Below are 21826 nucleotides of genomic sequence, written 5' to 3'. Positions count from 1 at the left end.
TGCTATCAGCAGTAGATAGTTGAAGTAGTGTGCTATCAGCAATAGATAGTTGAAGTAGTGTGCTATCAGCAGTAGATAGTTGAAGTAGTGTGCTATCAGCAGTAGATAGTTGATGAAGTAGTGTGCTATCAGCAGTAGAGTTGATGAAGTAGTATGCTATCAGCAGTAGATAGTTAATGAATTGTGTACTATCAGCAGTAGATAGTTGATGAAGTAGCATAGCGTGCCATCAGCAGTAGATAGATCATGAAGTAGTGTGCTATCAGCAGTAAATAGTTGATGCAGTGTGCTATCAGCAGTTGATAGTTGATAAAGTAGTGTGATATCAGCAGGAGATAGCTGATGAAGTCGTGTGCTATTAGCAGTAGATAGTTGATAAAGTAGTGTGCTACCAGCAGTAAATAGTAATGATGTAGTGTGCTATCTGCAGTTGATAGTTGAAGTAGTGTGCTATCAGCAGTAGATATTTGATGCAGTAGTGTGCTATCAGGCTCAGCAGTTGATAGTTGATGAAGTAGTATGCTATCAGCAGTAGATAGTTGATGTAGTTGTATGCTATCAGCAGTATATAGTTGATTAAGTAGTATGCTATCAGCAGTAGATAGTTGGAATATTGTAATATCAGCAGTAGATAGTTAAGAGGTTGTGTGCTATCAGCAGTAGATATATCAGCAGTAGATGAAGTAGTGTGCTATCAGCAGTAGATAGTTGATGAAGCAGTGTGCTATCAGCAGTAGCTATCATCATCAGTAGATAGCTGATGAAGTAGTGTGCTATCATCAGCAGTAGATAGTTGATAAAGTAATGTGCTATCAGCAGTAGATAGTTGATCAAGTAGTGTGCTATCAGCAGTAGATAGTTGATAAAGTAATGTGCTATCAGCAGTAGATAGTTGATCAAGTAGTGTGCTATCAGCAGTAGATAGTTGATCAAGTAGTGTGCTATCAGCAGTAGATAGTTGATAAAGTAGTGTGCTATCAGCAGTAGATAGTTGATCAAGTAGTGTGCTATCAGCAGTAGATAGTTGATAAAGTAGTGTGCTATCAGCAGTAGATAGTTGATCAAGTAGTGTGCTATCAGCAGTAGATAGTTGATAAAGTAGTGTGCTATCAGCAGTAGATAGTTGATCAAGTAGTGTGCTATCAGCAGTAGATAGTTGATAAAGTAGTGTGCTATCAGCAGTAGATAGTTGAAGTAGTGTGCTATCAGCAGTAGTAGTTGATCAAGTAGTGTGCTATCAGCAGTAGATAGTTGATCAAGTATTGTGCTAGGCATCTGAGGACCAGGTTCATTGAGCCTTTTATTGTATTGTATTCATCAGCTGGATTTTCTTTAAGCATTTTGTTGAAGGCGTATATTCAATATTTTGTACCCTTTCAGCAGTCATCATATTTAAATAAAGGCACTTAATTTAATGCTCATGTAACCCATGGGCGCCGCCATACCATTGATGAACTAGTGTGTTATCAGCAGTAGATAGCTGATGAAGTTATGTGCTATCTGCAGTAGATAATTGATTAAGTTGTGTGCTATCAGCAGTAGATAGTTTTGAAGTAGTGTGCTATCAGCAGTAGATAGTTGATGTAGTTGTGTGCTATCAGCAGTAGATAGTTGACGCCATACCAAGACCACCAAGTGATCAGTAGATGTGCTACAATGATAAGAGATAGGAACTTTTCAGACAAATATCATCGAAAGTCCTAAAAATTGTATAAGGTAATTAATTCATTACACATTGGGAGATTCTGTTTTTAGTATGTTTTCAAGAACTAAATTTTGGAAGTTTTTAGCAGTCGGGAAAAAAAGTTATCTACGGAAACTCTTATAATACTATTAAGTTGAAAAAAAACCCGACAAATTTGCTAGAAAACCTGGACATGCGTGCCGCAATTCCAATTGAAATGCACAGGAAGACCAACCGCCAAGGAAACCAATAACCTACCAAGTTTCGTCACCATAACACTAACGGTTAATAAATAATCATAAGCTTTTCCGTACACACACAGAATAACACCAAAGTGATCAATAAGTCTCTCTCTGAGCATAGTTCAGGTGAGACAACAAATCACACATAAAAACAATTTAAGAACCCCAATTATAAAATCATTTTATTTCTGTGTAACAATTATAGTACAAGCACAATGGTGGGAAAAATTTCTGTTAAAATCCATACACCCCCTATGGAAGACATAACCTTAATCTTCCACACAGGGAGTGTGAATTTCAAATGGGGTTACCTGACTGCCTTTCTTACAACATTTCTGATTGGTTAATTATGTGATATATCCATCTGATTGATCAATTAAAATACAGCTTATAAATATTCAACCTCATCAGCCCTGCCACCATTCTTACCATGCTGCTGATTGGCTCAATAAATCATTATAGTCTTTTTGTAACCAATCAGCAGATAGTATTCATGGGATTAATCCTCTTCAGCCCTACCACCATTCTTACTATGATTGGCTCTATAAATCATAATAGTCTTCTTGTAACCAATCCACAGGTAGTACTCATAGGGTTAACTTACCACCATTCTTACCATGTTGCTGATTGGCTCAATAAATCATAATAGTCTTCTTGTAACCAATCAGCAGGTAGTACTCATGAGGTTAAGCCTCTTCAGCCATGACACCATTCTTACCATATTGCTGATTGGCTCAATAAATCATAATAGTCTTCTTGTAACCAATCAGCAGGTAGTACTCATGAGGTTAAGCCTCTTCAGCCCTGACACCATTCTTACCATATTGCTGATTGGCTCAATAAATCATAATATTCTTTTTGTAGCCAATCAGCAGGTAGTACTCATGATGTTAAGCCTCTTCAGCCCTGACACCATTCTTACCATATTGCTGATTGGCTCAATAAATAATAATATTCTTCTTGTAACCAATCAGCAGGTAGTACTCATGAGGTTAAGCCTCTTCAGCCATGACACCATTCTTACCATGCTGCTGATTGGCTCAATAAATCATAATATGCTTTTTGTAGCCAATCAGCAGGTAGTACTCATGATGTTAAGCCTCTTCAGCCCTGACACCATTCTTACCATATTGCTGATTGGCTCAATAAATCATAATATTCTTCTTGTAACCAATCAGCAGGTAGTACTCATGAGGTTAAGCCTCTTTAGCCCTGACACCATTCTTACCATGCTGCTGATTTGCTCAATAAATCATAATAGTCTTTTTGTAGCCAATCAGCAGAGGTAGTAGTACTCCTTTGTGGTTTTTCACATTTCTTCCCTTACATACATTGACATCTACTCTAAATTGGATTATCCAGTTGAAATCTATACACCTATGGAAATGGAACCCATGACCTTAATCTCCCACACAGGGGGTGTAAATTTCAAATGGAGTCACCCATTCAGGTAACCCCATTTGACATTCACACTCCCTGTGTGGAAGATTAAGGGGGTACATATGGATTTCAACTGGAAAAGCCTATTATACTATAATATATGAATTCTAGTAAATATACTACACAAATAAAATAATATTATATACTATCTAGACAGATGAAGTGTGAATTAAAAACATAATGTGCTATACAATTTATTTTCAATATTATTATTAACAGTTGAGTGTTACATTGAGCTTTTATATTTGTGTGAATTTCAAATGGGGTTACCTGATATGGGCACCCCCATACACCCCCTGTGTGGGAGACTAAGGCCATGTTTTCCATGAAATGCAGAAAATCCTGAAAAATCACACCCCTGTATTCAAGTAGGCGTAACAAAAATGGCACTTTTGTGAATTTGTTGACTTGGGTTTCATTCTATCTCAAATTTACACTCATTATCTGCCTGGTAACAAAATATATAATTTACAAAATTTACAATATAAACAGTCATAATAATTATAAAATGTATTGGCACGGGTGCTGATGTATTTTAATACAACATCAGTCGATGTAGCAGGATTCATTACTAAAACCATTGCAACAATTTTGGAATATATCACCCTGCACTACAAGTAGGTTGCACTCATCATAGATTGAATACAATACCACTCTTTTCAAAGATACGAGTGATCAGCATGACATGACATGAATATTCTATATAGAATTACGATCCAGGTCTTTATCCCTGTTCTTTAACATATGTGACATGATCGAGAGGAATGAGTCGGCTGCCCCATATATTGTTTTTGAGATATTGGCAAAAAAGTGTTCTTTTGTTTTATATTGTTTTGAGCCATTGATAAATTGCTCATAACTTGATAACCAGATGTCCGATTTTGATGGGGTTTGTATCAAAATGTAGCATTCATAATCTGCCAGAAAATGATGTAAAAAACTTCTAATTGAAAATTGCCGACATGTGAGTGACTCGTTCCCCTTGATCATGTCACATATATGGTTCAATGCAGCGGTACTGCATGAACGTACTATTGCAGTGCGATATATTCAACAATTGTTTTAACTTATTGCTGTGATAGTTAATCCTCTTACATCATCACCTTTACGGCAAATTGAGAAAGTCATTAAGTCAATAAACCTATCAGATTTTCAAAACAAGGACATCTCTGAACTCACAATGTGAGAAAGTCATTAAGTCAATAAACTTATCAGATTTTCAAAACAAGGACATCTCTGAACTCACAATGTGAAAAAGTCATTAAGTCAATAAACTTATCAGATTTCAAAACAAGGACATCTCTGAACTCACAATGTGAGAAAGTCATTAAGTCAATCAACTTATCAGATTTTCAAAACAAGGACATCTCTGAACTCACAATGTGAGAAAGTCATTAAGTCAATAAACTTATCAGATTTTCAAAACAAGGACATCTCTGAACTCACAATGTGAGAAAGTCATTGAGTCAATAAACTTATCAGATTTTCAAAACAAGGACATCTCTGAACCCACAATGTGAGAAAGTCATTAAGTCAATAAACTTATCAGATTTTCAAAACAAGGACATCTCTGAACTCACAATGTGAGAAAGTCATTAAGTCAATAAACTTATCAGATTTTCAAAACAAGGACATCTCTGAACTCACAATGTGAGAAAGTCATTAAGTCAATAAACTTATCAGATTTTCAAAACAAGGACATCTCTGAACTCACAATGTGAGAAAGTCATTAAGTCAATAAACTTATCAGATTTCAAAACAAGGACATCTCTGAACTCACAATGTGAGAAAGTCATTAAGTCAATCAACTTATCAGATTTTCAAAACAAGGACATCTCTGAACTCACAATGTGAGAAAGTCATTAAGTCAATAAACTTATCAGATTTTCAAAACAACGACATCTCTGAACTCACAATGGGCTGTAAATGTACGTTTACTGATTTAAATATCATAATAGGGTTAACAATTAGTTTTAATGGATATGACCGGCCATATCTCTGTATTTCAAACAAAGACACTGATAATACTGATCAAAGTTATCTAAAACAATACCTTCTACTTGTATTTAACAAATATACACGGATTGTATCAAAAATATGTTACTTCAAGCAAAATTGCAAAATGAGTCTTGTCAGTAAAATACCCCTTCCCCCAATGTATTATTATCTACTAGCGGGATACCAAGCGCTTCAAGGCTGGTCCCCGCTAGATGAGTAAATGGGAGCGTTCACTATAACAGGAGAATTACTGAACAGGTAGAATCATTGAAAAGGTACATTTTATTTATCTAAATCTGTCTCTTCTTACATTTTCTTTTTTAGTTTATTCTGCTTAGCTTGTGATTTTTCCGTTTCCATGTTATTTATTTATTTAACCCATTCCCATTATTTTCTCAATCTGTTCTTTCTTACATTTCCTTTTAGCATCTTTTTTTTTTTATTTGCTGCTTGATTTCCCGTTTCCATGTTTTTTACTTAAAGCCATATTATAACATTTTCATTCAAAATAGATAAGTATTTCTTTGCCATAAAATGTTAGCTTTTATTATCAGATATGTCCCTTTAATTTTGAGCCAAACAACCGAGGTAAAGCAAAGAAAATTGAATTTACTACCAGCGCCACCGATGTCGCCAATGTGTATCACTCACTCTGTCGGTTGTGTTACGGTACTATCCTTTGATGTGTATATCCGTCCCAAGACGCAATGCACGTACTGTGTTGTCAATATCGTGTATGCTGCGTTCGACTAATATTTCCATCTAATAATAAAACACCGGTTCCGGCGTTTTATTCAAAATCTCGGATTTTGACAAAATTACTGCACCTATAGTCTTGATTTTTTCAGGGTATGATAGTTTAATAAATTACAATATAATCATGTAAAAAACAGAATTTTGAAAAACTATTGAGGGTGTTCTCCTCAGCAAATGTTATAATATGGCTTTAAGGGCTGGGGTATGAACGTTTGGACAGTATTTATTGTGGGACATTAGAGCACATCAGACATATCGAATTACATTCTGAATAATGAAGAATGTCATTCTGATATCAAATAATTTTGATTTTTGAAATTCGCAATTTAATACACATTTTATGGCAAATCATTAAAATTGATATTTTTGATATTTAACAGTACTTAAAGTAAACTTTATAAATCTTATGATTTATACTTAAAGTGTATGTAGGTGGGATAAAAGCCGACGATCAATTGAAAATTTTGACTTTTCAGATTGAAGATATGGATTTTTTTCCCAAAACACCAAAAAAAATTAGGTCTTTTTGGGAAAAAAATCCATATCTTCAATATGAAAGGTCAAAATTTTCAATTGACCGTCGGCTTTTCCTCCCTGCTACATACACTTTAAGAATATGTCATTAGATTTATATAATTTACTTCGAGGACTGTTATATATCAAAAATTATCTATACAGTGTAACAGTATCAGGGGTTGAGGTTTGAAAATAATCACACTTCTGGAAATATTAGGCAGGCTGTTAGGCATGCTATTAAATTGTACTCGGACAGGTGATTACGGTTTGCAATGGTGTGCCATCGCACTCACGCGCCAAATCCCTGCAGTATCTGAAAACTCAATCAAGAATTTGAAGCTGAGCCCAATGAAATTGCCACGTCACTGCCAAATCAGGGTGAAAAATGGTATGTCATCTCTTACAGGGGTGTGCAAATTTCAAATGGAATACCCAAAATTATGATACTAACCATAACCAGGTTAACTCAATACTATACCTAATGTGTTGCTTTGAGTTTAGTAGTGATGTCAAAATGCGTCTTGTCAACCGACCGACCCTAAATCCTGAAAAATCAGGGTCAGCATTTTTTTTTTTTTTGGAATGATGATTTTTACAGATTTGTTCAAAAAATCAATGTTTTTCACTTAAAATTAATATTTTATTGAAAGACTAGTCTTTAATTGATGTCTAACAGTTATCCAGAAGTCAAAATTGACATATGTCCCCTAATTGAAGAAGCATTATTTAATATTTGAGGGAATCTTTAAAAGCTTTAAGGTTTAAAAAAAAAAAAATGCTGCGATTCCAAGAATGGTGTGATGTTTCAAGGCAACGCAAACCTACAACACGAAGTGACGTCACTACTACCAAACTCAAAGCTTCACAGGGTTTAATTGAGATCAGGTATTAGTTTGATGTTCTCCTTAACCGAGTTATAACTCATAAATCCTAGTTGTGATCAGCCAGTGGTCTATTGTTCTCTTTCTTGTGTTTAAAAGCATCGTCTGGATTGAAGCGTCGTTTGGCGCCGTCCGACTTGCTTTCTAAAGTGCATAGTTTACGAGTCATCTTCAGGTTTTCACCTCGCAATTTGTCCATATCCTGTGAAAGAAAACACAATAACGGTATTAATGGAATGCAAATTTAAAGCAAAATCCTCAAAATTAAAGGACACATTTTTTCACCTGCCTCAACTTATTTCATTTACTAGTCCTTGTGTCAGCAGTAGATACTTATGCTGCTATTCCACTTCATTACTGTATAATTTATTTTGTAAATATCCCCTATATGTTTTATAAATATCCAGGCATTGAGTGAGGCCAGAGTGGCGCACCCCATTACAGTGAGGGCCGTTTGTGCTCTTGCACCTTAGGGCTGCAGTAGTACAATGCATATCAAATATAATCTGAATTGAACTCAAATGTAGTAATCCATCCAGGAAACTCAATTTGCAATTTACACTCCCTATCTGGAAAATTTAGGTCATGTCTTCCACAGTGGGTGAACAGATTTCATCTAGAATAGCCCATTGCACTTCAAGATGTGTTATATAAGTCTTCACATAATGGAAAGTACAGAAACCATAAAATAAAACTATTCATAATGTAAATATTTATGGTAAACCACTTAAATGCCCATTCAGCGATTTGCTCATCCGGTCGATCGTAAAAATCATCAAAATTCATATTTTGGTACCTTTGTCATTGTCATAAATATGTAAACATGGCCTGGTAGTGGTTCAGCTGAAAGCCATGTATTTAAGACAAAAATAAGGAACTTACATGAATCTGTAATTTAGATACTGACAGTATCTAAATTAGCTACATGTATTAGAATGGGGCTTCAACTACGTCAATACTGCGGTTTTCTTTGTTTTTTGCCAAATTTTTCATTTCAAAAGTACCAAATGACAATTTGAATGACTTATCCTTCACTTTTAAGCAATTTATAAACCATTTTTAATTTTTGTACACTTTTGCTGGGATCACTGAATGGGTCTTTAAAGGGATGTGGTCCCATTTTTTCATGTTCTGATTTTTATCTGTCATTGAGGGCCTACCATTAAACAATGTTTCCAAATTTTTAGTTGTATTACTCAAGCCTGAGTTGTAGCTAGCCTGATTTTAGTGGTGGGCTCTAAATTGCTAAAGTCCATGAATGGCTCTGGACACAATCTTTTACATGAACACAAGTGATTCCTTCGGGGGTATCACCCTCTAAAAAGTTTTTTGCTCTTTTTATGATGAAAAAATCATTAAAAAAATTTGTGCCGGGCAGCCAGCGTCAGTGGTGGGCGGGACCGCCCAGCGACGCCCACCGTAGCTACAACCCTGGCTCAAGCAGCGACGCCCACCGTAGCTACAACCCTGGCTCAAGCAGTTTCGATATAAGAAGCAAAAAAACAAACAAACCAAAATGCCCCACAGGATAGCACATACTTCTGTTTGTGGTTACCAGAATTCACCACATTTTTGTTCCCACCATCTAAACAAAACATATCTCATGCATTTAATTTTACTAGGATAATGAGAAAAAATGTGAACTTCTTTCAGATAGAAAAAATGCAATATGGAAGACATGATCATAATCTCCCACACATGGGGTAGGTGTAGTTTTTAAATGGAGTCACCCATTCAGATACCCCCATTTAAAATTCACACTCCCTGTGTGGAATATTAAGGTCAATTCTTCCATAGGGGGTGTGTAGCTTTCAACTGGACTAGCCCATTACCTTCTTTAATTTCATATTTTCCTCCTTAATCTTCAGCACATGATGAATCTTCTGTTTTTGATTCTGGTGACCCAGTAACTTGGCATAGTTGAGACTTAGCTGCGTCACTTCACTTTCTGCTGCTGATTTACCACTTAGCAGTGCATCACGTTCAGCTGCAAACTGGTCAAGTTGTGCCTGATGGAGACAAAAATGGAAGGTTAATTTTAAAATGCTGTATGCTGGCTATAGGCCTAGGCTTCAATATTAATAAAAGTCCCAAGTTTTGTGATATTTTTTCAAAATATCAAGAGCTATCTTAAGAATCACTGAACCAATACTAGGCTTGTTTGTACTTATTTTAATGCATTTTACATGTTATTTCCAAATAATGGCCATGTAAATTTACAATTCTGAAATTTTTGATTTTGTTAAAAACTTGTCGTCTGCAGTCAACTCCTCCTGCATGGGGAGAGCCAAATAAATGTAATAGAGACAAGCTATAACAAATTGCAGTGAACATTTTCAAAGAAAGTCAAAGAAACTTAAAATATTTCTGATGTTGATTTGTTGTGAAATTTGACTACCATTTTTCATTGGATTGAATGACTACTGTATCAAAATTTCATTTGGCCTAATCATATCATGGCCACATGTCTCATTAAAAATCCAGGGTTTTGATTCACAAGATGGCCTCACTTTTCATGTTTATTCCTATAATGTTGCATGTGAAACTGATTTCACATCTAGTAACTATGGGTTATTCCACTTGAAATCCATACACCACTAATCCTAAAATCATAACCTTAATCTCCAGCACAGGGATTGTAGATTTCTAATGGAGTTACCCATTCAGGTAACCCCATTTGAAATTATTTGGAAGATGGTGTTTGGATTTCAACTGGAATAGCCCATTTTTTTTCCCACAAAAATAAGTGCAATTATGAACATACTTGGAATGGTTCCACTTTTGCTTGAAGTTCTTCAAAGCGTGTCTGCCACCTGCATGCATCTTCTTGTAGCCTCTCTAGTTCACTTGCATCAGTAGCTTGACATTCATGGCTCCTATAAAACAAAGTAAATATATCGATTTTGTTAATTCATTGTCAAGCTGTGTGATGCCCTATCACAAATCGTTGGTCACGTCACATACAGACCTATAAACAATGTTTAATACCATTTTAAACAAAATCGTTTCACATACGTCGAGATATAACTTTAATACCATGTTACACAATGTTATTCCAAAGATTGGCATGTTGAATTCACCAAAAATTAAAACTTTCAAGTGTCTTCTTCATAAAAAAAATACCCTTTGACAAAAATTAATTTAGCAATAAATAAGTTTGAAGCTAAATCTAAAACCAGTATTGTATAACTCTGTATGCGAAACACTTTTGTCCTTTTTTGTATAGAACAGTATATGTGATGTGACCGACAGACGATGGTGGACTACATTATTCAATGTGGCAACAGCCAAAAGCGTAAACAAAACAGACAATATGACGGCAACACTGCCTGCACGATGGACTTAATTATTTTTCCCCGAGCCAAGATCCGTTTTAGCTCTATTGGCGGGTGGCCCCATTACAGAAAAAAAATGCACAAAATATATTTCACATGAAAATAAATAATTTTAAATTCAAAGAAAAAAGAAGAAGAAAAATTTTTAACCATCGCCGGGGATGGGAATCGATCTCGGGACCCTGTGCTTGGGCGGCGAGATCCGTAACCACTACACCACGTAAACTCATTAACACGTGGGGGAAATTTTCAGTATATATTGTAACATATCGTGCGTTATTCATACAAAAAACAAAACAAAAAAACAGTACTTACAATGAGGTTCACTGGCGAACCTCAACGGATTTAGACTGACAAAATAGTGCTTAATAACATACGTACAGTTTTGGAATAATTTGAGACGTTTTTGTGTTTACGTGTAAAACCAATGACAACGTCAAAACTTGAGCCAATCTTGGCCGGCCCCCCCTGGTGACCGACGAAATCCCAAAGTAGCCCTCTGGAGGCAGGCACTAACCAATTAACATTCCCCTTTGACATACAGAAAGAGTGGTCCTTCCAGCTATGCTGGCATCCCTCACAAATCAATTGTCTCCAAGGGGAGGGGGAGAGGCAGAATCAGAAAGGATTCTGTTGGAGCCTTTTGATTTAAGAGCTCTATTATATCTACATTTATGTGCAGGGACGTTTATTCGAAAGTAAAACAAGCTATGCATTTTTAGAATTTCCTTCTTGTTCATTACATTTTAGCCCACTTCAGTTTTCCACTTTACTGTACAACCAAATTTGTCAGACAGTTAGCTTAAAGATCTACAAAGCAATCTGATTTCACATAGATATTGTGATGTGATCAAGCTAAATGAGCCGCTTGTCACTAATGTTGATTTTGAGATATAACCAATAATAGTATTCAACTTCTTTTGTAATTTACTGTTCCGAGCAACACTTCAATGACCATAAATTTAGAACCATAAGTCCAATTATGATGGAACATTTATTGAAATAAAACTCTGCATGAAAGTAAAACTGAATTTTGATTTTATTCAACAAATGCCTCCTTTAGCTTAACCACCTGACATAATGCTGTTTCCTAACTCAAACAATTAATTCCCTTAGCCTTGCTATTCCATTTCCTAAACTTACCCCCATTCCTCTTGAAGTTGTGCTACTTTGCTCTCCAGATCCACATTCATTTCTTCTACTCTCTGCTTATCCTTCGATAGTAAACTGTATTGCTCTGTCACATTACTCAGCTGCTCTTGAAGATTCCTATTACTAGCTTCTGCTTCTTCCCTTGACTCCAAAACCTGTCTGGATTCCAGCTGCATCTGCTCAAGATGACCTTGCAGATCTGCGATCATTTCCTGAAGACCTTCTTTCTCCGTTTCCAGCGTATCATTCGTTGACGTCAATGTTTTTTGTTCTTGCTCCATCCCCGCAAGCATTCTCTTCAGTTGCCCTACTGCATCTGTCAAATTGCCATTGCATGATTCCAGTTGATGGTTGCTTTCTGACAACATGCGCTGTTCTTGTTCTAGTACAGCAAGTTTTTGTTTCAAGGCAGAGACAGTTTCTTCTAGGGCATTGTTAGAGGTTGAAAGTTCACGAACAGCTTCAGCAGAGTTATGCTGTTCCTCCATTAAGCTGTTTACTTTCATCTGCTGTACTTTCAAAGCATCTTGTAACTGTGAATTCTCATTTGAGAGTTCACAAGCAGCTTCAGCAGACTTATGCTGCTCTTCCATCAAGCTGCTTACTTTAATCTGTCGTTCTTTCAAAGCGTCTTCTAACTGCGAATTTGCGGTTGAAAGTTCGCGAACAGCTTCAGTCGACTTCTGTTGTTCTTCCATCAAACTGTTTACTTTAATCTGTCGTTCTTTCAAAGCATCTTGTAACTGCAAATTTGCGGTTGAAGATTCACGAGTAGCTTGAGCAGACTTGTGTTGTTCCTCCATCAAGGTATTTACTTTCATTCGTTGTTCTTCCAAAGCATCTTTTAACTGCGAATTTGCGGTTGAAAGTTCATGAGCAGCTTCGGCAGACTTCCGTTGCTCTTCCTTCAAACCGTTTACCTTCTGCTGTTGTACTATCAATGCGTCTTGTAACTGCGAATTTGCGTTTTGCAGCGTATGACTAGTTTCCACCGCAGAGTTTTTCCCTTCCCTCAGTTTTGCAACAAGCGCCTCGTATTCCTTCAGACTTGTCTGCAAGGTTACATTAGATTCTTTCAGATCCTCTTTCAAACATTCCAACTTTGTCTGATTCTCCATCATTTGGACGATAGTACTCTGTTGTTCATGGACGGTTTCTTGTAAATTCTCGCTGGTCGCTAGTAGGTCAGTCTTTGTTTCTTGCAGTTCATTCTGTTCTTTCATCAAGTTGCTTATTTCTTCTTCTTGTTCCAGCACGGTTTCTTCCAGTTGGCAATTTGAGGCGTGCAGACTTTGGTAGGCTTCATCCAAACATTTCTTTTCCTCTGTTAATCAAATCAAAGTTTATATATTGTAAAAAGAAGAGAAAGCTAGAAAGAAAGCTAGAAAGAAAGCTAATTATGGATTATGGGCTTACAGTGGCTTGTCATAGCACAAACCACACAGAGATGTATGTGAGGTAGTGATCCACTTCCTGAAAATCATGCGAGCCGTGAAAAATTATCATCATCCATATCCGAAAATGTAAAAAATTTAAAAATGGTGTTTTTTTTTACATTTCGGATTTTTTTTTTTTTGGCCCCACATCTCTGACCACAGTTGCCTGCTGGAAACTATGCCGCTGCACAAGGTGTTCTTGCATTAAACTTCATATAGCAAAACTAGCACACCAATGAATAGACAATTTGCCCGCTTGAACCATGTCTGGAAAATTGATAATCTATCCATCTCATTTCATCTATACTAAGTCAAATTTAACATGACATGTGAGAATTTCCTGGTTCTATTTAGTGACATTGAATTGCTTCATAACACAACAATCATGAGATTTTTGCTACTTTTATTTCATTTGATTTTGATTTTGGAGAGTCTACTAACTGCAAAGGGAGTGTCATATGGAAATCCATAATTAACCAAGTCACAATAGATTTCACTATCTAGAGAGTATACTAACTTAGATTGGATTAGTGTACAATGCCGACATCATTCACATTAAAATTGCCAACCCCAATACGGCCTGTGAGACCTCCAAGTTATACAATGAAACAGCTAAAGATACAAATTACACACATCAAAGTAGACATATCCAAACTTGAAGATTGATATGTTAAGTTTATAGAATGAAATTACCCTTTTCTTTGGTTGATTATGTATACATGTGTTTTACCTACCGTATTTCATCAAATAGTCACCCCTCTCAAAAAAACGCCCCCACCACTTTTTTCAACCAAGATGTTTCAAAAATGCCGATATTTCCATGCTATCTTGTGTAGTAAGCTTACCAAGTTCCCCACATGGTCGATAGTAACATCAATAATTGTCGAAAATCTGGATTGGAAACCCGGAAGTGAACCAGAAGTCGGTGTTTCTAGTTCATATTTCGTCATTTTAGCATTTTTTATCATTCTAAAATTGACCTTGAATAAACGCCCCCCTTGGGAAAATGTAACGCCCCCGGGGGCGTTTATTTGACGAAATACAGTATTTATTATCGCTTATTAATATTTAGATATTATAGAATTCCATTGTGACGGACCTGTTCATTCTCAAGTTTCTCATTTGTTCAGCCATTGGGCTATTCGGTTGAATCCATACACCCCCTATGGAAGGCATCACCTTTAATCTCCTACACAGGGGTGTAGATTTCAAATGGAGTCACCTATTCAGGTAACCCCATTTGAAATTCACACTCCCTGTGTGGAAGACTAAGATCATGTCTTCCATCGGGGGTGTATCAATTTCAAATGGAATAGTCCATCGATTGACCCAAATTACCAATTGCAACTTCTAGTTGTTCCTTTGACTGCAGCAATGCTGTCACCTTGGTGTCTTCCATCTTAGCAAGGTCATCTTGAAGCTGGACAATGGTTTCTTGTTGGAGACTATTTTCAGCTTGAGATTTTTCTCTTGTTTCCTCAGATAATCTGTATGTAAAATGAAATGAAACAAACTCAAAAATTTAGAACGAAAATTAACCCCTGACGTTCTTTTTTATTGGTTTAATAAATTATAATAACTTGTCTTCTTATAACCAACTGACTATACATACTCCAGTTGAAGTCAGATAAGTTCATTTAGCAAAGCCATTATGTAACTTTCTGAAATGCTTTTCAGTATTATCTAGGCCTGTTATCGACACATGATTTCTAACAACACTTCGTCAGGGAAAAAAATATGACAATCGACATGTGTCGAAACTCGTAATGAGATTTAAAAATGCTGAAAAAAAGTCAATAGATACGCCTAAAATCACGCCAATATGAGTTACCATTGCCGACTTCCAGTGTAAACATACCTCCTGGTTCGTTCTACTTTCAGGTTCGGGTCAACTTTGGGAGGTAATTTTTGACTTTCCGATGAAAACATGATCGTACGGTAAGCTTATTCGGACAAAATAACATGGAAATTTCATTTTTTTTTTTTTGATATGTGTAGTAAAGTGTCGAAAAAGGACAATTTATTTTGACATGTCGGATTTAGGGTCATATCGACGATAATACGACACATACGATAGTCGATAACGGGCCTGGTATTATCAAGACTTGATACAAGGTTGTCTTGTTCATTTTACTTTGTGTGTACAGCATTTTCATTTGTTATTTTGTTTCTGTAAGAATGATAAATGTGAATGAATCTGTGAAAGTATGTGAATTAATCTTTGTTAGTTTTACCTTAATTGTGTTTCCTTTTCTGTCAATGACTGTTTCAGTTGGTTGACGGTGATCTCCAGAGATTGGTATGTTGAATTCAAGTCATCATTACATCTCATTTGTTCACTGATTAAAAAGGAAAGCATGAATTCAAGTCATCATTACATCTCATTTGTTCACTGATCAAAAAGGAAAGCATGAATTCAAGTCATCATTACATCTCATTTGTTCACTGATCAAAAAGGAAAGCATGAATTCAAGTCATCATTACATCTCATTTGTTCACTGATTAAAAAGGAAAGCATGAATTCAAGTCATCATTACATCTCATTTGTTCACTGATTAAAAAGGAAAGCATGAATTCAAGTCATCATTACATCTCATTTGTTCACTGATTAAAAAGGAAAGCATGAATTCAAGTCATCATTACATCTCATTTGTTCACTGATTAAAAGGAAAGCATGAATTCAAGTCATCATTACATCTCATTTGTTCACTGATTAAAAGGAAAGCATGAATTCAAGTCATCATTACATCTCATTTGTTCACTGATTAAAAGGAAAGCATGAATTCAAGTCATCATTACATCTCATTTGTTCACTGATTAAAAAGGAAAGCATGAATTCAAGTCATCATTACATCTCATTTGTGTTTACTGATTAAAAAGGAAAGCATGAATTCAAGTCATCATTACATCTCATTTGTTCACTGATTAAAAAGGAAAGCATGAATTCAAGTCATCATTACATCTCATTTGTTCACTGATTAAAAAGGAAAGCATGAATTCAAGTCATCATTACATCTCATTTGTTCACTGATTAAAAAGGAAAGCATGAATTCAAGTCATCATTACATCTCATTTGTTCACTGATTAAAAAGGAAAGCATGAATTCAAATCATCATTACATCTCATTTGTTCACTGATTAAAAAGGAAAGCATGAATTCAAGTCATCATTTAGAGGTTAGATAACTGCGATCGGTTATTTGGAGGCATTGTGAAAATCTAAACATTTTGCCTTTGAACCGAGGAATATCCCGAGGGCGCAGCCCCGAGGGATATTCCGAGGTCCAAAGCAAAATGTTTAGATTTTTCACAATGCCCATATATATAACCGATGCAAAGTTATTAACCTCATTCATAACCGCTACTTTGATCTTTTAACTTTACAAAATAACACAAAATTTTCTCAAAAGTTTGTAAAATAAACAATTTTACATCTTCCCTTTCCCAAAATCGATCAGGCTAAAACAAAACGACCAATAACAAAAGTGCGTATCAGAATCTGTGCAAATATGGTAGCGCGCAATCCAAATCGGCAGCCAGCGGCGCAGTTCGTTGGACGCTGTCTGGCGCGAGAAGTCAATTGTGTGCGACATTGGAACAATTACGCATTTTGCAGTCAATTGTGAGATATTAATGACCTCGATTTGCGTTCGCGTTTTCACAAATAATAAAATATGATTGGATCGCACACATCGCGTTTATTAATGAGGTTATGAATACATCTCATTTGTTCACTGATTAAAAAGGAAAGCATGAATTCAAGTCATCATTACATCTCATTTGTTCACTGATTAAAAAGGAAAGCATGAATTCAAGTCATCATTACATCTCATTTGTTCACTGATTAAAAAGGAAAGCATGAATTCAAGTCATCATTACATCTCATTTGTTCACTGATTAAAAAGGAAAGCATGAATTCAAGTCATCATTACATCTCATTTGTTCACTGATTAAAAAGGAAAGCATGAATTCAAGTCATCATTACATCTCATTTGTTCACTGATCAAAAAGGAAAGCATGAATTCAAGTCATCATTACATCTCATTTGTTCACTGATTAAAAAGGAAAGCATGAATTCAAGTCATCATTACATCTCATTTGTTCACTGATTAAAAAGGAAAGCATGAATTCAAGTCATCATTACATCTCATTTGTTCACTGATTAAAAGGAAAGCATGAATTCAAGTCATCATTACATCTCATTTGTTCACTGATTAAAAGGAAAGCATGAATTCAAGTCATCATTACATCTCATTTGTTCACTGATTAAAAGGAAAGCATGAATTCAAGTCATCATTACATCTCATTTGTTCACTGATTAAAAGGAAAGCATGAATTCAAGTCATCATTACATCTCATTTGTTCACTGATTAAAAGGAAAGCATGAATTCAAGTCATCATTACATCTCATTTGTTCACTGATTAAAAAGGAAAGCGATCAAAGTATGCAATTCAGAATTCTGCTACTTTTGGTAAAATATATACCAAATGATAGTTAAACATGACAGCATCCCTGCAGTTAGATCTTTGGCTTTTTGAACAATATTCCGATTGAGTTTCATTAGCAGTTATATGTATGTTGAGAAGCAAAAAAATATATATATATTTTTTTAATCCAATCGATCCACCCCGTCTTCCACAGGGTACTCGAGGATAACCAAACAATTTATTTTTTTTGGCCTTATGGGTTCTCCGTCTTTGGGGTGTGCTTTTTCAGAAATTTTGGTGATCCTAGAACAAATTACATGAATTTGAGCGTATTTGGTCAAAGGTGCCTAATTTTGCATTGATATTAATTGTTATGTTTTTTGCACCACAGTGAAAGATTATGCTAAATATTAAACGATCAGATCATGTCTCAAACAACATTATATAATGGCATGCCCAACACTGAGCCTCATATCAACTGTGTAAGGAATCAGTAGCTGAGATTCCTATGGCACATACTTTGACTGCCGGATGATGAACCTGCTAGAAGGTATGCTCTCTATACCACCTCATGGCAAAAGGTGACTGGGATGCCACCGCACCTCCTATTTAACCATCATCCAACATGTTGCTAAGGTATGATGAAGGCATGATTCAAGCAGAATAGATAGCTGCTCTTGCCAAAGACCACTAGCTGCACTTGGCAAAGACCGCTAATCAGCTGCTGCACAACCGAAGGATGATGATGAGAGTAAAAGTTATGAATCTAGTGTCTAAACATTAACCATGGGCTCTCAAGGAAGCCAGTGACACTGACATTTTATATATTGTTTAACTATATAGACACAAGGTCAAAACCATCCAGGGACAAGCACTAAGGAGAACTAATATTTCATTAATTAGAGAAATTCCAAATTCATTCTTACCTAGCCTGTTTCTCCATAGAGTTGACTTGATCCTGTAATTGGTTGACTTTCTGCTCCAAGCTACTCCTGATTACTGTCATATCATTCTCTGAATCCACCTTAAAACTAGAACAACAACACAGAAACAAGTTCAATGCAATGCATGGGAATACTTAATTTGCTTGTATTAACACTCTCCATGCAGGTGTTGACTGCAGACGACACATTTCAAATTTTCTGTAAAAATTTCATATACTATATTTGGAATCAACATGAAAAATGCATTTAAATGAGTACAAACAAGCCTAGCACTCTTTCAGTTAATGGGCTATTCCAATTAAAATCTACACTCCCCCTGTGGAAGATTCTGGAAGTATCTTCCACAGGGGAGTAGGAATTTCAAATGGAATGAACACATTAGGCAGCTCCATTTGAAACTCACCCACCCTCTGTGGAAGATTCATGTTAAATCTTTCTTAGAGGGTGTATGAAATTCAGCTGTTTAATGTGCTCATTCCATTTGAAATTCATCTCCTTCTGTGGAAGATATTTCCAAAATCTTCCACAGGGTAGTGTGGATTTTAAATGGAATAGCCTAATGGTACAATACCGCTTGGTGCTATTGACTGGTTAAAACAGGTGAAAGATTAGGATTACAAATGTATTCCTTACAAATATATGTGAAGCGATCAAGCAAAATCAGTCGGAACTCGGAAATATTAAATTTTTTTATAGGACAGTAAAAAGCAGTTACAAAGCTGGATTTTGCAGACAGCCCCATTGAAATTGAATGACCAGTTCCAAAGATATGAGCAATTAAAGAGTTTCCAAAACAACAGGAAACATTTCCTTTGTTTGGCTATATCAAAAATCAATATTTCCGAGTTCCGACTGATTTTGCTTGATCACATCACATATATTTGTATGCCCAGTGATTTTGTTTTTTTACAGGTCTTTCTGCTTTCATTTTTAAGGCACTGTCCACATAATGTTACATTCATTTTTTACATCTTGGTTTTTACCTTTCCAATTCTCTCTGCTTATTAGTGAGTTTCTTCTGTGTTTCGATGAGTCGTCTTGTGAACTCCTGTTTCATATCTTTGTTCTTCTCCTCCAGGTCTGCAATTTGTTTCTCAAGCATTGCCTGGTTACTCTGAGCACTGGTGAGCTCATTGGTCTGTTTCTTGTGAGATTCTTGTAAACTTTCCAGAGATTTTGAGGACTGATTTAAGTTTTCTTCCAACCTGCAAGCCAAAATACAAATTGCAGTAAATTAAATGGGAGAAACATGTTTGTTCAAAGTGTCATTAGTCTGAAAGGGGTTCAAGTTAGGGTTTAGGACATTTAGGTTAGGATTAGGGTTACGTTTAGCATTATGGCTAGGGTTATATGTGACATGTGGTGGTGAGCGTAAACTCTAATAGCTCCATGATATCATCAACAGATAGGTTGGTTCTATCACATAGGGTGCAATCTTCTGTTAGCTGCCGTTTAATGATTTCTAAGGCTTCACTAATGGGGGTGTTTGTGAACAGGGACACAATATAGTGGGAGATAAACTCCTCACCATCGTCGAACCGAGACGAGGGCAACCACTTCCTACCCCACATTTACGACCAATTACTCCACTCTAAAACGCCACTAACGTCGAGTTCCAACAGGAAACAGATTAGGAGTGTGAGAGTTGATCAGTCAATTTGAGAAAGTACTACAATATAGTACAAAACGTCATTGAGGTATGTTAAACATCTTTATACTGAAATACTTTTGGATTTGTACTCCAGAACGTTTGTAAATAATGTATTATGGACAATCCTGATGAATTTATTTATGCAACTTGCAAGCTATTGCCAATTAAAGGAGTATTTCATGATCCTAGCATCCTCTTATGACATTTTTCAGTAGATATTCATGAAAAAAGCTTATTCCCAAAATTTCACACTGCTCCATTAGGGTTACAGTTAGCATTAGGGCTAGTGTTAGGGCTAGTGTTAGGATCAGAGTTAGGGTTAGGGTGAAAATTAGGGCTTCCATAGAAATTGGAATCTAATACAACTTGCAAGCTATTGCCAATTAAAGGAGTATTTCATGATCCTAGCATCTTCTTTTTATGACAGTTTTCAGTAGATATTCATGAAAAAAAGCTTATTCCCAAAATTTCACACTGCTCCATTGGCCACTGTGTTGCATTATGTTTTAGTATACCAGAACATCATTCAAATGTTATGTTTGCTAAACGACTTGATCTGCAAGAAATATTTTGTACATAAACATTATGCAGCCAGAGGTTTCCAGTGCTATAAAATTGATTTTTAAGAAAATTGGAGGATGAGGCTGTGGATCATATAAAGGCCCTGGTGACAACACTTTTGCAATGCATTATGGATACTGTTCAAATCATACCCTGCATGAAATGTATGGGCTCCGCACAATTACTACAATAAGTGCAATCTAGTCATCCTTACTTTTCGTATTCTCCCTGTATTTGTTTATGGTCTAATTGCAACTGGGCCAGTGATTCTTCAAGATCATTATTTGCCAGAGATGCTGCTTCTTGTTGTTCCTCCTTCTGCTTTGTCAGACATTGGACACACTCCTCTAGGGATTCTTTCTCTCTCTTTAATGTGGATGCATTATCTTCAGCCTGTAAAACATCACAAATTTTATGTTAGAATTTGCCAGTAGCGGGTTGGATATGGCTGTTCCAGTTGAAATCTACAATTAATATCCCACTGTTATTTGCCCAGATTTTTAATTCTAAATAGGCTATTCCCATTGAATTCATACTCCCTCTGGAAGACATCGCTGTAATCTCCCACACACAGAGTATGAAATTAAAATGGAGCTACCTGAATGGATAACACTCTATTTGAAATCTACACCCCCTGTGTAGGAGATTAGGTGCACTTGATATTTCAAAAATCTTCCACAGGGGTAGTGTGGATTTTGTAAGGAATAGCTCTTTTCTATGTCCATACTTTGTTGTTTCATGTTAGTTAACTTCTCCTCAGTCTCAAGACTTTGCTTGTAGGATTAGTAATAGAGACTGACCGAT

At 36.0% G+C, this 21826-nt stretch overlaps 1 protein-coding gene across 1 annotated transcript in view; it reads right to left on the bottom strand.

Moving 5' to 3' along the window:
- Positions 1–7404: 7404 nt before the first annotated feature.
- The window catches only part of LOC140160666 (uncharacterized), a 40209-nt gene continuing 25787 nt past the window's right edge, over positions 7405–21826 (bottom strand). Inside the window, exons 15-23 of the mRNA XM_072183941.1 lie at positions 21237–21415; positions 19794–20015; positions 18793–18897; positions 15675–15779; positions 14779–14927; positions 11996–13328; positions 10282–10393; positions 9350–9526; positions 7405–7719 (exon numbers count right to left, since the gene is read on the bottom strand). Of these exons, the coding sequence (XP_072040042.1) occupies positions 7567–7719; positions 9350–9526; positions 10282–10393; positions 11996–13328; positions 14779–14927; positions 15675–15779; positions 18793–18897; positions 19794–20015; positions 21237–21415 (2535 nt within the window). The 3' untranslated portion in view covers positions 7405–7566. The remainder of the gene's footprint in view (positions 7720–9349; positions 9527–10281; positions 10394–11995; positions 13329–14778; positions 14928–15674; positions 15780–18792; positions 18898–19793; positions 20016–21236; positions 21416–21826) is intronic.

This window comes from Amphiura filiformis, chromosome 9, assembly GCF_039555335.1.
Source record: "Amphiura filiformis chromosome 9, Afil_fr2py, whole genome shotgun sequence".
Taxonomy (NCBI): Eukaryota; Metazoa; Echinodermata; class Ophiuroidea; order Amphilepidida; family Amphiuridae; genus Amphiura; species Amphiura filiformis.
The sequence above is the reverse complement of the archived record's forward strand: the minus strand, read 5'-3'. Positions and strand labels throughout refer to the sequence as shown.